This window comes from Capsaspora owczarzaki (assembly GCF_000151315.2).
Source record: "Capsaspora owczarzaki ATCC 30864 unplaced genomic scaffold supercont2.8, whole genome shotgun sequence".
In the NCBI taxonomy this organism is placed as follows: domain Eukaryota; class Filasterea; order Ministeriida; family Capsasporidae; genus Capsaspora; species Capsaspora owczarzaki.
The window spans coordinates 981,519-997,559 of NW_011887299.1; the positions used below are offsets into that span (position 1 = coordinate 981,519).

The following is a 16,041-nucleotide window of genomic DNA, read 5'->3' on the forward strand; positions in this document are numbered from 1 at the left end:
CTAGACTGAGATAAAGACTTTAATAAAAAAAAAAAAAAAAAAGGCGAAAGGTGGAAAACTTGGTCGAAAATGAACAATGGGAATCTTGGAGATAAAGGCTACTCCCAGCCCCAGCCGTCCTCGCTCTGCACGTCGAAGGGTGAAAATGCGAAACAATGTTCATAGAGAAGAGAGAGCAAGGAGTCCCACGACAATCAGACGCAGACGGGAGAGCAGAGAGGAACAACAAGTGAGTCTCTGAAACCAGCATGTTCACAACATCGCAAGTTGAGCAAAAAAAGAAGTCTTACCGCGTCAGCATCATCTTGAGCGGCAACTAGCAGGGACGAGCCGGCCGAAATCAGTGTTGGCGATGGGGATGCCACGAAATCGTCCTCTCGGGACTGAACAGAAATCGATGATGAACTCCATTGCTCGCTTCCATGGTCGCTCGAAGCCACAGCAGCTGTCGATGGAGACGGGACTGCAAACGACGTTTGCAATACAGCAGCATCATTCACACTCGACGCAGGATTTTGATTGGTTTGCATCTCAAGGAAGGATCCAGAAAACGGCACAGATGTCGAAGACGTCGGAACACTTTGCGAGACGAAGGACGACGTGCCACTACCGAGCAGCGCTTTGGCTGTGGCGTTCACCAAAACCGGCGCAGTGTAGACGGGCTCCATGTCAGCGAAAAAGTCAAACTCTTTCTTGGCCGGCTCTGGCTTGGAGGGTGTGCCGGTTGCAGGTGCAGAGCCATCCAAGCCATTGTGAGTCGCGAGCTTGTTCCCATGCGAGTGAGCCACACTCGCTCCAGGCGGATTTGTCGGCACGCCTTCGGCAGGGACAGCGCTGCGAGGTGGCTCGGCACTGCTACGGCCGAGGCGCATTCCGCCAGAGGGAGAAGCCACCGGCACCGGACTGGCCTGCGGTGTGGCTGACAATTGTCGACTGGGCGTCTTGGAGCTTGTCATTTCGGAAGCACCAGGTGAAGGGGACAAACCAACCGAGGAGACTGGCGCGCTGTCCATGTCTTCGTACACTTCGTCGTCGCTCTGTGCATCTCCCGCAGTGTGACTGAGGTCAATGGTGGGGCTGACAATAACAGACGAGCCATTCTCAACGCGATGGCCATTCAATGGTGCAGACGCGGGTTCGGCTTCGTCGAGCGAAGCAGGATGATGCCCGCTTTCTCGCGCCTTCCGCCTTGATTCTGCTCGAAGTTTCATTTGAGCCTGCTTCTCAGCCATTCGCTCCTTCCGTTTCACACGTTCGATTTCCAGCTGCGCAGCTCGTTGTTCTTCCATCTCGAGGTCTACTTGAGTCGGCTGAGCCGGGACTTGCGTGCCTGAAGAGCACAAAGCAAGAAAGAGCATCAGGTGAGGATTAGCTGGAGATGAGCAAATAAAAAAGAGGGCCCAGCTCAACTCAACTTACTGGCAGCTTGGTTTGTAGAGTCATCGTCATCAAAAGCGACAGATTCAAAGTCGTCCCAGCCGGCGACACTTGCGGCAGCTGGTGGCCGGTTTGCTCGCTGGCTCTCGCGAGATTCTCTGGCAGCTTTGACGGATGGGAGAGAGGCGAAAAAGAGGTGTCCTTGAGGCTAATGTTGAGCCCAAAGAAAGCAAAGTGAGGTTGTTTCAGATGGTCACTTGTGCGAGTCAGAATGGAAGAACGCGCAGCATACCTTCGTCTGACCGTCGCTCGGCCGTGATACTCGCTGTCGGAATATGGCAGAGCGCGGACCAAGTGCTGGAATCACAGACTGGCCCTTCAGGAGCGGCACGAGATGAACTAGGGCTGAAAGGGTGGAGCTCACGACGTTGTCGCTTGAATCGGATAACGCAGCCACCATCTGCCAGAGCACCAAGCATTTTATGCGCGCGTGAGATCCTGTTGGCTACTACCCGACGAGCACCACTACAAAAACAAACAAACAAACAAACAAACAAACAAACAAACAAACAAAAAGGCCGTTGAACTCACCGGAGGCAAAACGACCTGTTGCAGGGAAGTAACATCCATCAAATGTGCAAACAGATGCAAGTGTGCCATCAACATGCCCCAGATTTCCACTTCGCGAAGGGCAAAGAGAGGCGTGATGCGGGGCAGAATCTTTGCCACAAAGGTCGGCTCGTCAATCAATGGCGACACGGTGAGTTGCTTGCCATTCACCACAACAGCCACTTCTTCCCGGAAGTCAGGCTTGCGTGGCGTTAACAGATGCGGAAGGCATGAAAGCACGCAGGGGTCCATGAGTGTCCGACGGCTAACAAGGTGTGGCAAAATCAACCTGAGAAAGATGCCCTCGTCCAGCTGCGCAGCGCGGAGATGCAATGTTCTGTGTCGGAAAAAAGAAGCAGTCGTGAGTGATAAATTGGAAAGCACTCATGCGGGAGCGTAAAAACCAAACAACAACAACAACAACAACAACAACAACAAACAAGCGTCTCGTACTCGAAAAACTCGAGCTTGGTCTCGTGGGGCTCGACGGCGAGGTTGGTTAGGACTCTGAGCATCACCAGCAGATTATTCTCACGGAAGAAGGAGAACTCCTCGGCCACTGAGAGGGGCTTTCGGCAGTCGTCCGCGACAGTAAACTCGGCTGCACAGTCCTCCACCATTTGTGCCGCCGAGGGTGATAGGGAATCGCCGTGGTCGGATGATGAGGTCACGGACAACACTTCAGCAACAAGGGTTGCAAATCCATAGCTGTCTGTAGCGTAGGGCACGTGTATTGAAAGTGGCGCCTCAAAGTTTGGCTGCGACATAACAAAAAAATTGCAAACGTTGCCGCAAGTGAGCACAAACAAAGAGGGATGAAGTTTTCCTGGCCATCAAGATACTCTACCTGCGTCTCTTCTGGCGGAACGCTGCGTTTGGCACGAAACGGCCGCGTGCTGTCGAGATAGGCTTTGGTAGCGCTCGGAAAGGGAACTGCAAACTCGAGGCTACCGAGGCGCCAGCCGCCGTCCATGGAGCTGACAAAGATTGCACTCTCAGACAGGTTGTTATGCGCCATCGAGCACTGATCGTGCAGGAAAATCAGCGCCTTGAGGACACGATACAGCCCAACGACAATCTCGTCGACGGACAGCGTCGCGAGAACCTGGGCGAGTGGCACGACGGGCTCCGTCACCAACCGAATCTCGTCGTCGGTGGTTTCCGACTGGACAAATTTGATGATGGATGGGTGTCTTAGAATTTTCAGTTTCTGTGTCAAGATTTCGCGGGGGAAAAGAACGAGAAGTCTCGAAAAGATGAGCGTGATGTTCCGATCGTCCTCACAGCCCAAATCCCCGACGCAAAAAAATCAAAACTCTCATAGATCCACTGAATCCATTGCAGCAGACTGAAGCACTCTCATGCACACGCGCGCAGGGGGTCGACAAGGGAAGCGCTGCAGAAGTAGGATTGTTGGCATACATGCAAGTGGTTTTGGACGGCCGCCTTGATCGCAGGCGGATCGCGCGGGTTGATGCTGTGCACAAACAGCGTCACTGGCACGGCTGACGAGGGATCGACATCCGTCGCGTTGGCCGCTGCCGAGGCAGGATTCGTCGTCGTCATCACAGCAGAGGAAGACGACCCGATCGGAGACGGCTTTGCGGCGTCCGACAGCCCGGAGCCAGAGCCGTCTCTGTCATGAAGACTGCGAGATGCGCCACCCGAGACAATGATCGAGGCGGCGTCGCCCTCTGCGCAGGCCTCCGAGATGGTCCACAGCCGCCGCGCTGCAACGTCCTGAGTGACGAGCGTGCGCCCGGGCTCGACGCCGTGCTTGGACGACGAACCGCCCATGGTTTCTGAGGAAGAGCACGAACAAGTAGAGCAAGAGTGAAAGGCGACAAAAAGAATGGGTGGAGGGAAGGGCTCAAAGCCAAAGAATTGGGAGCGAAGGATCAAAGAAAAAACCAAGACTGTTCTGTGTGTGATGATGGTGACTTTTGAGCGAATGGTGTAGAATAGATCGATGTAGATTTATAGTGTGATCCCAACACAACGCGATTGGTTACAGTGTTGCCAGCATCCGTTTGAGGAAAGGGACAGACAAAAGGTACAGTACTCTCGTGTTTGTCGCATTGTTGCGAGGATCTAGATCTATGCGGGTTGTGAGATGCCAAGGAGCATACAAAAGGTCCTGGAGGAGGGTCGCAGAATATCGCGATAGAGGTGCACTGGGGTAGCATCGTCAGAAACGGATTGCCAGTAAATGAAAGCACCAACAATCCGCGTTCGCGGCTTCGTCGACGCCCAGTCCAAGACCACAATTGCCGCCTAGGCGCATCTATTGCCCGTCGTGTAGCTGACTCGCTCTCATCGCTGTGGGAGGACGGTTGGAACACGGAAAGTACTTTACAATTCAATTTATTGGCCCCCCCCCCCCACCTCTCACAAGGCCTGAACGCGAGCCAGGTATGCTGCCCAGCCTGCTTGCTTGTAGGCGATTGCCGAGGCCACCGGATCGGCAGCAGTGTAGACACCACGCCCCACAATCAGCACATCGCTGCCCGTCTCGACGGCTTGTGCGGGAGTGCGGTATTGCTGGCCTGTCGCGTCGCCGCTCACAGTCAGATTGATTCCTGGCGTCATGGTGATGAACGACGCGTCATCCGGGATTGGTGCACGCTGGGCGATAAAGCCAATCACGAAATCTACTCAGGTGTGTGTGGATTGGTTAGTGATTCAAGAAGCGATCATGCGGTTCATTTTCGCGGAGAGAGAGAGGGAGAGAATCGTACCCTTATGTTGCTTGGCCATCTCGATCGATGCGCGAGTGTATTCACCCTGTGTGGGACGACAAAATGTTGGTGTGTTAGAATGGGGCAACAAGCAACAGTGAACTCTGACAAAATCAACCCAATATCAACGCGTGTATACCGTGGCGAGCGAGCCGGCAGAGCTCATTTCAGCGAGCAGCAGCAGACCACGACCACGCGGCAGACCGACTTCTTTGAGACCCTGGACGATGCCTGGGCCGGGCACTGTGTGCGCGTCGACAATGTCGGCCCACTCGACGATTCGGTGGACGCCGTCGCGGTACTGGTGCTTGACCGTGTTGCCAATGTCGGCAAACTTGCGGTCCTCAAACACGACAAAGCCATGCTTGTCTGCAAGCGGGCGCAGCTTGGCCGCGAACGCGTCGGCCGTGGTGAAGTCGCTCAGGATGTCCACATGCGTCTTGAGCACGCAGATGTGCGGTCCCAGCACGTCCGCAATGTGGAGCAGCTCGGCGACCGTCGTCACGTCCGCAGCCACGGCCAGGTTGGTCTGCTTGCGCACCATCAGCTCAAACAGGTGCTTGGTGGTCGGGTTGGTCGCCGCCGCCGCGCGCTGCTCAAAGCTCGTCGTTGCTGTGGCCATGGTTTGAGTGTGTTCGATTGACACGATTTTTGGACTGAGAAGAATGACGCAGAGTCTGAGAATCAGAGAATGCCAAACCCCTCAAGCGTGCAGGGGGTAAAGTCACAGTCAAAGTCAAAGTCGGAAGGGGGAGGGGGTCCGAGGATGTGTTGTCGGACAAGTCGGAACGAAACACGATTGCGACCGTCTCCTGCCTTTGCTTTGCTTGCCGTCATCTCACTAGTTCAACTGCAGGAGATAATTGCTCCAAAGTTCGAGGTCTTTGATCGACCTTTTGAGTTGACAGCGCGCGCTGGACCGTGGGCTGCGCATGGCGTTGCCGAAATGGCAATCTGGCGGCGTTCGCTTCAACCGTTGGCTCGTCCACACAGAAACCAACCAAACTGGCTTGGCTTTTGAAGCACAGGCAGTCGAGTTCGTGACTGGGATGGAGGACGACAAGGAGGAGGCTTTTGCTGGAAGCTGATTCGCTGCTGGAAAAACCCATAAAAAGCAAAGCTCAGCGCGGATGCCACATACAGCCACACCTCCGGCCTCTCGGCCACGCACGTGTGGTCACTCTGACTGCCATGAGCAAGTTGCCGTGCTCGTGTACTCGGAGGGAGCAAGGGGGGGAGGAGGACGCCTCAGCGTCGTCTCAGCGCAGTCATAGCAACTCAGCTGGCGTTTGGTTTTTTATCAACCAGCCACCCTGCAGTGGGCTCTGCTCGCCTCTCCCCCTCCGCCTTCCCTGGCTCACTGGGTTGTCTCCAGCAATGACCCAATGGAACGCAACAGCGGCGGGTCACGGGGAGGGAAGACCGAAAAAAAAGTGGAAAATCCAAATTCGAAATCATTCACAACGTCACTCGGCTTGATTTGGGTTAAATCAGTCCAACACTTTTAAAGGGATTTTTTCTGTGAGTTTGCATGACCCGCAACACGAGTCGCCATTCCCACCACCCCCCGACTCCGACTCCTTCTCTTCCACTCGTTGGCGACTTTGCCAGCTGCGTTCTAGTTGTGCTGGTTTGCTGTCGTGTGGTGCTGCTGCCTTGAACGGCGCTGCAGAAGAAAAGAAAAAAAGGGAAAAAAAAAAAAGGGAAAAAAAAGCGAATTGCAACCTCAGCTGCTCCAGACCTCCAAGCAACAACCCGAAAGCGAATGCACGCTCTTGCGGCTGGCTTGGAAAGCAGTGTGTCTGTGGCAGTGCGAGAGGCGGTGGAGAGCGTCCATGGCAGTGAGCGCGGCAGAGAGACGAGGTCGGGAACAAGACGTGTCGGAAATGGAAAAAAAAAAAAAAAAAAAAAGGGCGATCGGTCATTTTTGGTTTCCTCCCTTTCCCTCCCTTCTTCGCTCTCCTCTCTGCTCCTGTCACACTTGTCCTGCCACCTCACTCGCAAAACAAAAAAAAGGACAGAGCTGGGGTTGAACGCAGCGCAAGAGTGGCTGAGCGACAAAAACCATGACAACGATAGGGGAAAAAAAAAAAGAAACAATTTGCTGGAGAAAAAAAAAAAAAAGCAACCCAGACAGCCAAAGCGATCTTTGTCGATCTTGTCTCATTTGGTTCCCTGTCAATCTGTTTTTGGGGTTTTGGTTACAAAATAGGAAACAAACAACAAGCTTGCAAATTTCAACCATGGCGACCACATCTGCAACTCTGATGGTCCTTGACCACAGGCAGGGAGCCGTCAACGGCATTGCCCAATCCAACCACCAGCTCGTCGATGTGCAAGTTACCCAATCGCCTGTCGATCTGCCGGCCACTCGGCAGTCAAAGTGGGTCAAGTCCGCGCGTTTCAATGCCGCTCAATGCGCACAAGGAATCAAAAAGGTGTACGAGTGCAACCTGACCCCGAAAGAGCGCGTGCTGATTCAAGATGAAGCCGTCTTCCTTTTCTTCAATGGAGGCAAAAACACGGCTACAGGCAAAAACAAGCGCGCTGTTCACTGCAACAACAAGAAGAAGTGCGCTCGCTGGCGTGACGGATACAAGTACAGGAAGGCGCACAACACTTCCACTGACGGTGGCATGGTCTACCCGCCGATTGATCCAAATGGATTGTTCAAGACACTCTACCAGATCGACGACGACAAGGTGCTTGTGCGCTACACCAAGGAGACGCCGACCGTGCTGGCTGCCAAGCCTGCGACTCGCACGTCGCCCAAGGCTTGTCCGTCGGATCGCAACTCGCGCGCTTCCCCTGTGCGCCCGCCAACTCCCGTCACCGAGTCCGAGTCCGAGATCGAGGATTCCGAGGACGATGACAGCATCGGTGGGTCGGACGTCCCTATGTGCGACAGCCCAGCCTCGATTGTTGGCTCCGAGGTGGCTGACATGGCGGTCCTCGCTGCCGATGACCGTCGTGTCCGCTCCCCGTGCCACGAAATGCAGTCCTTGCCGACTGCAACCCTCACTGTCCCTGGACTTTCTGGGGAACCTAAGGAATGGGACGTGGCCACGCTCAGGCTTGCTGCGGATGCGGAACTTCACGTCAGGGACTTTTCCCATTCTGACCCGAGCCAGTTTCAGAACGACGTGGAACTGGATCGCCCGTTCCTCAACCACGCCTCGACCGTTGGTTCTGAAGTGAGTGACGAGACCTTGAATGACCCGCACTTTGATTTGGTCCGCCTAGTTGCGCCAGACCTTACGGACGACAACAACATTGCGTCCTGTCTTTATGAATTTTATTGCTTCTGATCTCATTGAGGATCAGCTTCATCCCCCCCCCCTCTTTTTTTTTCCCTCATCGCCGCATTTGGGCGCCCCCGATGTCTCTTCGAAAAGTCATTAGTCTTTGCTTTCTTTCATTCGTTTGTTGTTAGTTCGTTTTCTTGCATTTTTGCCTGCGTTGCACGGAAATGGGCCATAATGTTGTTAATAATTTTCAGGCTGTTGTGTTTTCAAACCATCGCTCAGTTTCATCAAAAGGTCGATATCGAAGGGGAAAGGCAGCTCTTTTCACCAGACCAACCACCAATGTACACTGCCATCAGTGGCATCCCTCGAACGGCGTACTTGAAAATTCAGTTGCATGCGGTGAAATCAGCGATAGGCAAGAAGAAAGCTTGTTGAATGTTTCTATCTTGATTTTGGAAGACACGGAGCAATGGGTCCTCGTTCCCTCCTTTGGCGCCCTCCAGCTCCCCACCTTTGGTGCCGTCCGCTCCCGTATCGAGAGGAACTGTGAACGCTCCAGCCTGCTCATTTGGCCCCGCAGGTCCCTCCTGAATCCGGATTTGAATCTCGGAACAGTTGACATTGACAGTGGACAGTTCCAAACAATCACTCAGGCTCAGCCTCTGAGAGACAGTTCAGAATAGCCTGCACAGTTTGGTCGAGCAGGGCTTGGACTTTTGGGTGGAGACACTTTGTTCTGCGCATCGGCCGAGCGCGTGCAGAATTCGTCGTTTCTCCATGCCTCAAGCCCTTTCAACCCTTCTTCCCTGCAGCCACAACAATGTCGCCGTCGCTTCCCATTCGATGATTCAAGCTGTGCTACTTTTTTTTTTTAAATAACTAACGTTGTTGTGTGTTTGGTTTTTTAATTGTTCAATCATGAACTTCCAGTCTTATTTTTTCGTCACCAATTTGTATTTATTATCTTTTTTTTTTTCTCCTTTTTTTTTTTTTTTTGCGGTCATTTTATTTTTTTTTTCTCCTTCTCTCTTCCTCGCCTCGGTTGTGCAGTCGTCCATGTCTGACACGACATACTACGTGCTCGTGGGCCTCTACCTGGCCCTGGCCGTGTTTGGCTTTATCGGCTTTGTCATCCGCCGCCATCACGAGCCAATTCGCTCTCGCGGCATTGTGTTGTCGCTTGTATCAACCATGTAAGTTGTTTTTTTCCCCTCTTCCCTGACCCCCTCTCCGCCTGCCACAGTCCCCACGCTTTCGTTGGACGTCCTGTACGGTCATCTGCAGTTGTTCCAGCACCCGAAATGCACGAGAAAAGCGAAGACATGTGGGCGCCCGACGGGTGTGTGTCGCTGCGGTCTTTGCAAACGTGATCAACCGCAACACGCCGCCGTCCGCTCCCCCTTCTCGGTCGCTCCTCAACGCTTCACAGCATGCACAGCCTTGACGTGCGGTGTCACCAGGCCCAGAGCTGACATGAAGTGCAAAACTGGAAGACCAGTGCGGTGTCACACACTCACACACACTCACAAAAAAAAAAAAAAAAAAAGATGACAAAGAGTTTTCTTGCTGTGCGACTTGATAGAAACGCTTGATTGGCCCAATCGTCCCTCTTTCCACGTCCATCGTGCAACCCCCCTTTCACGCTGGACCGACCAGTGACTTGTGTGTGTGTGGCTTGGTCATCCATGGTGCTGGTGCCCGATCGTTGCTTTTTTTGTTCTTTTTTCTTTTTTTCTTTTTTTTGATGGCTTTTTTTTTTTTCCCCTTTCAAACCACCCCCGCTGTTGATGCGTTTGCCCCACTCTCTCGTCTCCGTCCGACCCACACCGCCACCACACATCGCCTTCCTCTCAGTCTACTTGCTCCCCGCCCCCCTTTGGCCTTCGCGCGTGTCTTCCGCCATCCTCGCCACAGTTGATCGGCTGCAAACCCTCGATTGTTTGTGTCGATTTGTGTTTTTGTTATTTTTATCTTTTGCTTTTTTTTTAAAAAAAAAAAAAAACAGTTGATCATTTGTTGTTGTTGTTGTTGTTGCTGCTCGTTGCTGTTGGTGATTGCTGAACGACGGCGATGGCGATGAGATTGACAACACAGCCTGAAGTGAAGTGCGAGATCAAAGTGCTTTTTTTCATCCACTTTTATCCGTCCATCAACTTTTTCTTCTTTTTTCTTTTTTTCCAGCTCTCTCAGCTGGAATAATTATTTTTTTTATTTTTATTTTTTGTTTTTTGTTAATCTTGTTGATTGTTTGAACGGTTTTTTCTTCTTTGTTTTTTTCAAACGCTTTGCCATCGACCACTTTCTGATCACTCTACTCTCCGTCCCTCCTTCTCTCCTTCTCTGTGTTCCTTTGTGCTGTTGCTTTGCTCCTTTTGCTTTTTTGATGTTTGGTGATTTTACGGTTGTTTGTGATTCCGGCTTGAACCGTTATCCTCAACAAACAACAACAACAACAACAACAAACGAAAACAAAACAACCACAAAATACCAATGGCTTTTTATTGTATTGTTGTTGTTTTTCCCCGCTTTTGTGTCAACCGATCATCATCATCATCATCATCATCATCATGGCCATCGTTCTTTTTCACTCTTCTCACTCCTCAACAAACTCGTCGGAGGGTGACTGAGGACGCTTGGATGAAAGCAGGGAAACCGCAAAGTGACTCTTTTTTTTTTTTTTTTTTCCTTTTTTTTTTCTTTCTTTTTTTTTCTTTCTTTTTTTTTTTTTTTTTTTTTCTTTTTTTCTTTTCTTTTTTTTTCTTTTTCCTTTTTTCGTTATCCGACCTGTCCATTGGTTTGGTTTGGTCTGGGGGTGTTGTCACAGTTTTTTGTGCTTTTCCTTTGTGAATGTGCACTTGTGCATTGTGTGCATGTGTCAACTAGGTGATCACTTTTGGCAGTTGTCACGGATCCTTCAAAAGCGAGGACAAACGCGCGCCGTTTTCCGCTGCTTATCTTGATTCATCATCTTCTTCATCTGAAGGAGGGGGTTTTTAAAGCCAGCTGTCATCCTCCATTGGTGATGCGCCAATCGCATCGCTCGTGTCACAGCACGCATCTATGGATTGCTCGTGCGGAATCGCCGTTGTTGGCGCAGACTCACTTAGACTCTATGCTCTCCACTGAACACGTTTGTTGGCATTGCAATGCTAAAAAAACAAAACTCTCAACTCGTTCACTCACTTTATGAACACATTGCACTGGTGGTCTTGTGTTTGTTCTTGGCTTTGCATGGCAGGTTTGGTTCGCTCTTCTTCATTGCACAGTCCTTCAAACTGTCCGATCCCGAGTCTGTTCAATGTGGCTTCATGTGGTGGGTCTCTGCCCTCAACACTTGCACGTTCGCCGCGGTAGGAAGCAATTTTTGTCGTGAACGCTTGCACTGGGTCGCGCTGCTGCTTGCATTCTCACTTTTTTTTTTGTGTGTGTGTGTGTGTGTCTTGTCCAAACCAACTCCCTTCTTCTCGCAGCCCTACTTTATGCGCTGCTGCGTCGTCTACTTCAAGTTTATGTGGAACAATGAAAAGCTCAAGCGCCAAACAGCCTTCTTCCATAGACACCGATGGATGATTCGGTGGTACTCTGGCGTGGGTTTGATTTGCCTCTTGATCTTCTTCCACGTCATTGTGCAAGTCGGTGTCAGCTCAAACTTCCCCAACCACTTCCCGCCGTCCAACATTACTGTGGCCGACGAGGCCTGCGACCTCGACCCGCAGCAGCTTGCGCAGAACTCGATTATCGTGCTCTATTGCGTTGTCGGCATCTTTATCGGCATCATGCTGCGCCTCAATCATGTGAGCGATGCCTTCTACATCAAGCTTGAGCTCGGATTGATGGTTGCATGGATTGTGCCATTGTTTGTTGGCTTCTTCCTCGTCCTGGTGTCCAAGCCGGACAACTTTGAGGCTCCCTGGCTGCAGATGGTTGCGTACACGCTGACGCTCTTAATTTCCATCTACTTCCCGCTGATCATGTCCTTTTTCGACTCGGACACTGAGTTCACCAAGTCGCAATCGTTTGGCGATATCGCCGGGCTGGAAGACTCGGACGACTTGCAAATGCACGAGCAGCAGCACGACAGCGACAGCGGTGCGTTCGACAGCGGCGCCCATGCATACGATGGCCAGGCGAATGAGGCTTCCGAGGGCGTCATCCACGTCACGACCGAGGACGTCGACGGCGAGACCAACTCGCTCGCCAGCCAGCAACGAGCACCCGCCTCGTCGGCAGAAGTGCCGGCATCGGATACCCTGAACATTATTGACGCCACTGCGGCCTTTGGTAGCATCAGCAACCTGATGGCCCTTGCCAACTCCAGCAACGCGGCCGCTGCCAGCAGCAGCAGCACCACCACCACCACCCACGACGACCACAGCCACAGCAAGCACGAACACGCTGCTGCCGCGACAGCCGCCGAACCGCATGCCAGCAACGAGGTGGTGGTTGCTGCTGTGCCTGCAGCGCATGACCCGCAAGCCGACGCCAAGTCCGTCCGCTCCAACCGCTCTGGCTCGTCCGTGTCGTCCAACAATGTTGCCAACACGAAGGCTCCGTCCGTGCGCCCTTCGCCAAAGGCCTCGCCTCTGCTGCCGCGCGCAAACCAGCAGCACGCCGCCACGCCCAAGAAACCAGAGGCCGATGCTGTCTCTGTCAACTCGCGCAACGGCAAAAACCAGGCGGGCCGACGACCCAGCACGTCTGCAAGCATTGCATCGTCGATAATAACCGAGACGCTCGACGTTGTCCTCACCAACGCCATCTACCTGGATGCTTTCAAAAAGTTCTGCGTCCAGTCGTGGTGTGCCGAGAACATTAACTTTTACGACGACTATGTCGCGTACAAGGCCAAGGGCGAGGCTGTCACGCGCCAGGACTTGGACCGCATGTGCGAAATGTACATCAAGCGTGGTGCCTCCAACGAAATCAACATTCCCCAGACTCTGCAAACCGCGACCCTCAAGAAGATTAGCGAGGCTCACGACGGCTACAGCACGCTTCTTGACACTGTCTACCGCGCTGTTCGTCGCCATCTCAACCAAGATGTCTTCCCCCGCTTCCGCAAGTCGCAGCTTTTCAAGGCTGCTCGCAAGCAAGCCATTACCACCTTCCAACCCGTTTAGTCTCGCTCTCCTTGTGCTTTGTCTTCGTTTCTTTTTTTCACTTGCACTTTTACTCGTCGCATTTTTTTTTCGCATGTACACACTCTTTTTTTTCCGCTGCACTTTTATCTTTTTGTTTGGGGCGGGGAAGGACGTTTCGTTTTGTTGCCTAGCTCTTTCGAGTACATGAGCTCTGCAAGAAAAAAAAACCTTGTCTGCTGTGTGTTCACGCAGTGTGTTTTTGGCAAATTGAATTTGCGCAAAGCTGCAGCTGGGCTGCCACACTCTGGACAACACGTATGTTTTGGTTGTTCATTGTACTCCTGTTTTTCAGTGTTGGAAGTTCCCCCTCTGTCCCTCTTTCTCTCTCCCTCCGTCCCATTTCTATTTCGTCTGCTGTTGTTACATTGTCACACTGTCGGTTATTAAATACAAATACTGGTTATGAATCCGTCGTTTTTGCGTTTGTCAAGAAACTTGGCTCGCAGTCTATTTGTACACAGTCAGTGCCAGCACATCCTCACCAAGTCCAGTCCAGTCCAGCCTACGAGCTATTTCGAATCAGCACTGCCGTTGATTTCCACGGTCGACGAAGACAGCGCAGCCAGGTCCAGCCCGTGGTCGCGTAATATAGTTTCCGGGTTGCGAATCACAGTCTGCCCTTTCGCTCGTAGAATTTCCTCGATATTCCGGTGGCCAGTTTGGAACCTGGAGGGTTTTTCGGTAGCAATACGCATTTCCAGCCAAGGCATGACGGGGGAGTTAGTCAGTGGAGTGGAGAACGGAAGCCAAAACAAAAACAACACAAAACACAAACCAACCCCGCTCGCTTACCAGTTGAGATTGTCTGCAATCAAGTGTATTTGCTTGCACCCATCGCACCGGATGAGCACAACGCCCTTCTGATACGAGTGCTTGGAGATGGTTTTCGAGTTACGGTGCGAGCATGGCTTGCATGTGAAGGCGATCAAAAACCGGCCCTGGGAAGGGTCGATGGACCCAACGGGGGTTGGCTTGGATTCACTGGTGGCGCCGTGTGCAGCGGCTTGTTCGGCCGCTTGGCTGGTCGGCGAGGATGGCGGCGGCGGAGGAGGAGCGGTCGACGACGCGAGTCGGCGTGTTCCAGCAGCCACCGCATGCATCGCCGGTGTGGACACTGGTGCAGTGAATGCGCACGAGCATGCCCGATGCATCAGAAGCGACATCGGGGCGGTCGCAGCAGCAGTCGAGCTCCAGAACTGCGGCCTTGAAGCGGTCGTCGTAGTCGTGAACGAAGCAGCAGCAGCAACAGAGACGGCACCGAGCATGGACTTGGATGAGTGGGAGCTGGACAAGGATGCTTGCTTCAGGCCAAGCAACGGTGTGGATGCGCATGACTTGGCAAGCGCTCGAGCGGACTGCGGCAGCATTGGACTGGAAGACGGTCTATCTCTTTCTTAGCGGAAAGGGTTAAGAGAGAAAACTAAGAGAACTGATCCGCTTCAATGAAAGTGCATGGGCATTGAGACTTGAGAAAAGAAACTCGTATTGTTGGAAAAAAGTAGACAATAAACAAAGAGAGCAGAGAGTGAAAACGAACAAAAGACCAAAACAACAAAACAACCAAACAAAAAAAAAAAATCAAACAATCCAGCCATGTCCACGTCGGCTTTCGTTACACAAACAGCACAACCATCATAACAATGATTGCAATAATCAACAAAACAATGCAGCATGTTTGCTTCTTGTCTGTGAGGTGCCACAAGAAAAAAAAGCAAAAGAAAAAGAAAAAACCAAATCGCAAATCGCAAACCAAAAGTGAGCAACATCGATCCACTCTTCGACGAGCAACTGCAAATACCAAACAACAAACGCACCTTTTGACAGCTCGAGCACCTTGTCGGCCTTCTTGAGGGCAGCGGTGAGACGGTTTTCGGTATTGTCCATGTCGTTGCCGAGCGTGTCGAGCATGTCGTTTTGCCGATCGAGCTCGTTGTGAATGGTGGTCGACATTTCCTTGACGGTCCTGAGCTGGGACGAAATCATGTCAATCTGCACATCCTGCTCGGCCACAAGCTGCTGCTGCCGGGCCTGCTCGCCACGGATGTAGTCGGCATTGTCCTGGGTGATGCTGGCCTCCAGCTTGGCATAGCGGTTGTAGCCACCGGCAGGCTGCTTGCCATTGCTGCTGAGGGCTGCGGCAGCGCCTGCGGGGGTGGCACCGTTGCCACCGAGGCCGTTGCCAGCTGCGGCGCTCGGGGCGGCGCCCGAGCCGCCGCGCGTTGGGGCGGGCGCCATAAGATCACGACGCTGCGCGCGCTGCGCCTCGGCGTCTGCCTGCTGCATGGTGGTGCGCATTTCGCGCACGAATTTGATGGTCATGGTGATGAAGGCGCGACGCTCTTGCAGCTCCTTTTGGGGAATCTGGAACTTGGCCGGGTTGGCCTCGACAATCCCCACCGTCTCTTCCAAGTCCTCAATATCCCAGTCGATCGCCTTGAGCGATTGGTTGAGCTCGCCAGTGGTCCACCGCAGCTCCTCGAGCATGGACTGCGACAGGGGCTTTGTCTGCTGGAGCTGTGTGAGTTCCGTCCATCGCTTGAACAGCGCCTCCGAGCTGCGCATGGCCTTCTGGACGTCCTCCTTGACCAAGAAGAATGGGTCTTCCGACATTTGTTTTTGAAAAGTCTTGGGATTGGTGTGTTTTTAGGTTGGGAGAGTGGGGGGGGGGTTCTTGAGGTCTGTAGAATTCAGATTCTACAAGATGTTGGGCAGCTCTTTGAGACCAAGGAGGGTGGGGAGGGGGGTGTAGTTCCTGTGCATTGGGTGTAGATTGTCAGAGATTAAACAAATGTCAGAGGGTGAGTGTGATGACAAGATCCAAGGCAGAGAGAGAGAGAGAGCCAAGGTTCCATAGGATTTCGCATCAAGAAGAGAGTGAGAATGGGGTGAAGTCGGGCTTGACAGCCAAAGCAAAGAGAGTGACCAACG

The 16,041-nt window shown here is 52.6% G+C and overlaps 6 protein-coding genes across 6 annotated transcripts; 2 read left to right on the top strand and 4 right to left on the bottom strand.

The window, feature by feature from the left end:
- Positions 1 to 5: 5 nt before the first annotated feature.
- On the bottom strand, positions 6 to 3,901 carry CAOG_08871 (hypothetical protein). The gene is made up of 8 exons (XM_011272224.1): positions 3,409 to 3,901; positions 2,834 to 3,196; positions 2,440 to 2,744; positions 1,969 to 2,323; positions 1,670 to 1,837; positions 1,420 to 1,585; positions 291 to 1,330; positions 6 to 125 (listed from the first exon to the last, which is right to left on the bottom strand). Exons 1-8 carry the CDS (start codon positions 3,781 to 3,783, stop codon positions 99 to 101), a joined length of 2,799 nt encoding a protein of 932 aa, XP_011270526.1. The 5' UTR covers positions 3,784 to 3,901; the 3' UTR covers positions 6 to 98.
- A 459-nt stretch (positions 3,902 to 4,360) lies between these two features.
- Positions 4,361 to 5,404, bottom strand: CAOG_05236 (orotidine 5'-phosphate decarboxylase). The gene is made up of 3 exons (XM_004346871.2): positions 4,864 to 5,404; positions 4,725 to 4,770; positions 4,361 to 4,637 (listed from the first exon to the last, which is right to left on the bottom strand). Exons 1-3 carry the CDS (start codon positions 5,344 to 5,346, stop codon positions 4,375 to 4,377), a joined length of 792 nt encoding a protein of 263 aa, XP_004346921.1. The 5' UTR covers positions 5,347 to 5,404; the 3' UTR covers positions 4,361 to 4,374.
- An 821-nt stretch (positions 5,405 to 6,225) lies between these two features.
- CAOG_05237 (hypothetical protein) lies at positions 6,226 to 8,230 on the top strand. The gene is made up of 2 exons (XM_004346872.2): positions 6,226 to 6,245; positions 6,937 to 8,230. The coding sequence occupies exon 2, from the start codon at positions 6,968 to 6,970 to the stop codon at positions 8,030 to 8,032; it is 1,065 nt and encodes a 354-aa protein (XP_004346922.1). The 5' UTR covers positions 6,226 to 6,245; positions 6,937 to 6,967; the 3' UTR covers positions 8,033 to 8,230.
- Positions 8,231 to 8,975: 745 nt separating this feature from the next.
- Positions 8,976 to 13,525, top strand: CAOG_05238 (hypothetical protein). The gene is made up of 3 exons (XM_004346873.2): positions 8,976 to 9,165; positions 11,211 to 11,322; positions 11,443 to 13,525. Exons 1-3 carry the CDS (start codon positions 9,029 to 9,031, stop codon positions 13,090 to 13,092), a joined length of 1,899 nt encoding a protein of 632 aa, XP_004346923.2. The 5' UTR covers positions 8,976 to 9,028; the 3' UTR covers positions 13,093 to 13,525.
- CAOG_05239 (hypothetical protein) lies at positions 13,477 to 14,548 on the bottom strand. The gene is made up of 2 exons (XM_004346874.2): positions 13,906 to 14,548; positions 13,477 to 13,779 (listed from the first exon to the last, which is right to left on the bottom strand). The coding sequence occupies exons 1-2, from the start codon at positions 14,478 to 14,480 to the stop codon at positions 13,623 to 13,625; spliced, it is 732 nt and encodes a 243-aa protein (XP_004346924.1). The 5' UTR covers positions 14,481 to 14,548; the 3' UTR covers positions 13,477 to 13,622.
- A 36-nt stretch (positions 14,549 to 14,584) lies between these two features.
- On the bottom strand, positions 14,585 to 15,865 carry CAOG_05240 (syntaxin-6). The gene is made up of 2 exons (XM_004346875.2): positions 14,928 to 15,865; positions 14,585 to 14,799 (listed from the first exon to the last, which is right to left on the bottom strand). Exons 1-2 carry the CDS (start codon positions 15,721 to 15,723, stop codon positions 14,726 to 14,728), a joined length of 870 nt encoding a protein of 289 aa, XP_004346925.1. The 5' UTR covers positions 15,724 to 15,865; the 3' UTR covers positions 14,585 to 14,725.
- Between the last annotated feature and the right edge of the window lie 176 nt (positions 15,866 to 16,041).

Coding starts and splice junctions, on each gene's coding strand:
- CAOG_08871 (XM_011272224.1), bottom strand. CDS start 3,783: ATGGGCGGTTCGTCGTCCAAGCACGGCGTCGAGCCCGGGCGCACGCTC. Junction 2,324..2,439: donor ACCAAGCTCGAGTTTTTCGA/GTACGAGACGCT, acceptor TTTCCGACACAG/AACATTGCATCTCCGCGCTG. Junction 126..290: donor CTCAAGATGATGCTGACGCG/GTAAGACTTCTT, acceptor TTCGACGTGCAG/AGCGAGGACGGCTGGGGCTG.
- CAOG_05236 (XM_004346871.2), bottom strand. CDS start 5,346: ATGGCCACAGCAACGACGAGCTTTGAGCAGCGCGCGGCGGCGGCGACC. Junction 4,771..4,863: donor CTGCCGGCTCGCTCGCCACG/GTATACACGCGT, acceptor CGTCCCACACAG/GGTGAATACACTCGCGCATC. Junction 4,638..4,724: donor GATGGCCAAGCAACATAAGG/GTACGATTCTCT, acceptor ACACCTGAGTAG/ATTTCGTGATTGGCTTTATC.
- CAOG_05237 (XM_004346872.2), top strand. CDS start 6,968: ATGGCGACCACATCTGCAACTCTGATGGTCCTTGACCACAGGCAGGGA.
- CAOG_05238 (XM_004346873.2), top strand. CDS start 9,029: ATGTCTGACACGACATACTACGTGCTCGTGGGCCTCTACCTGGCCCTG. Junction 9,166..11,210: donor TTGTCGCTTGTATCAACCAT/GTAAGTTGTTTT, acceptor TTTGCATGGCAG/GTTTGGTTCGCTCTTCTTCA. Junction 11,323..11,442: donor ACACTTGCACGTTCGCCGCG/GTAGGAAGCAAT, acceptor TTCTTCTCGCAG/CCCTACTTTATGCGCTGCTG.
- CAOG_05239 (XM_004346874.2), bottom strand. CDS start 14,480: ATGCTGCCGCAGTCCGCTCGAGCGCTTGCCAAGTCATGCGCATCCACA. Junction 13,780..13,905: donor ATTGCAGACAATCTCAACTG/GTAAGCGAGCGG, acceptor AAAACCCTCCAG/GTTCCAAACTGGCCACCGGA.
- CAOG_05240 (XM_004346875.2), bottom strand. CDS start 15,723: ATGTCGGAAGACCCATTCTTCTTGGTCAAGGAGGACGTCCAGAAGGCC. Junction 14,800..14,927: donor GGTGCTCGAGCTGTCAAAAG/GTGCGTTTGTTG, acceptor GGCACCTCACAG/ACAAGAAGCAAACATGCTGC.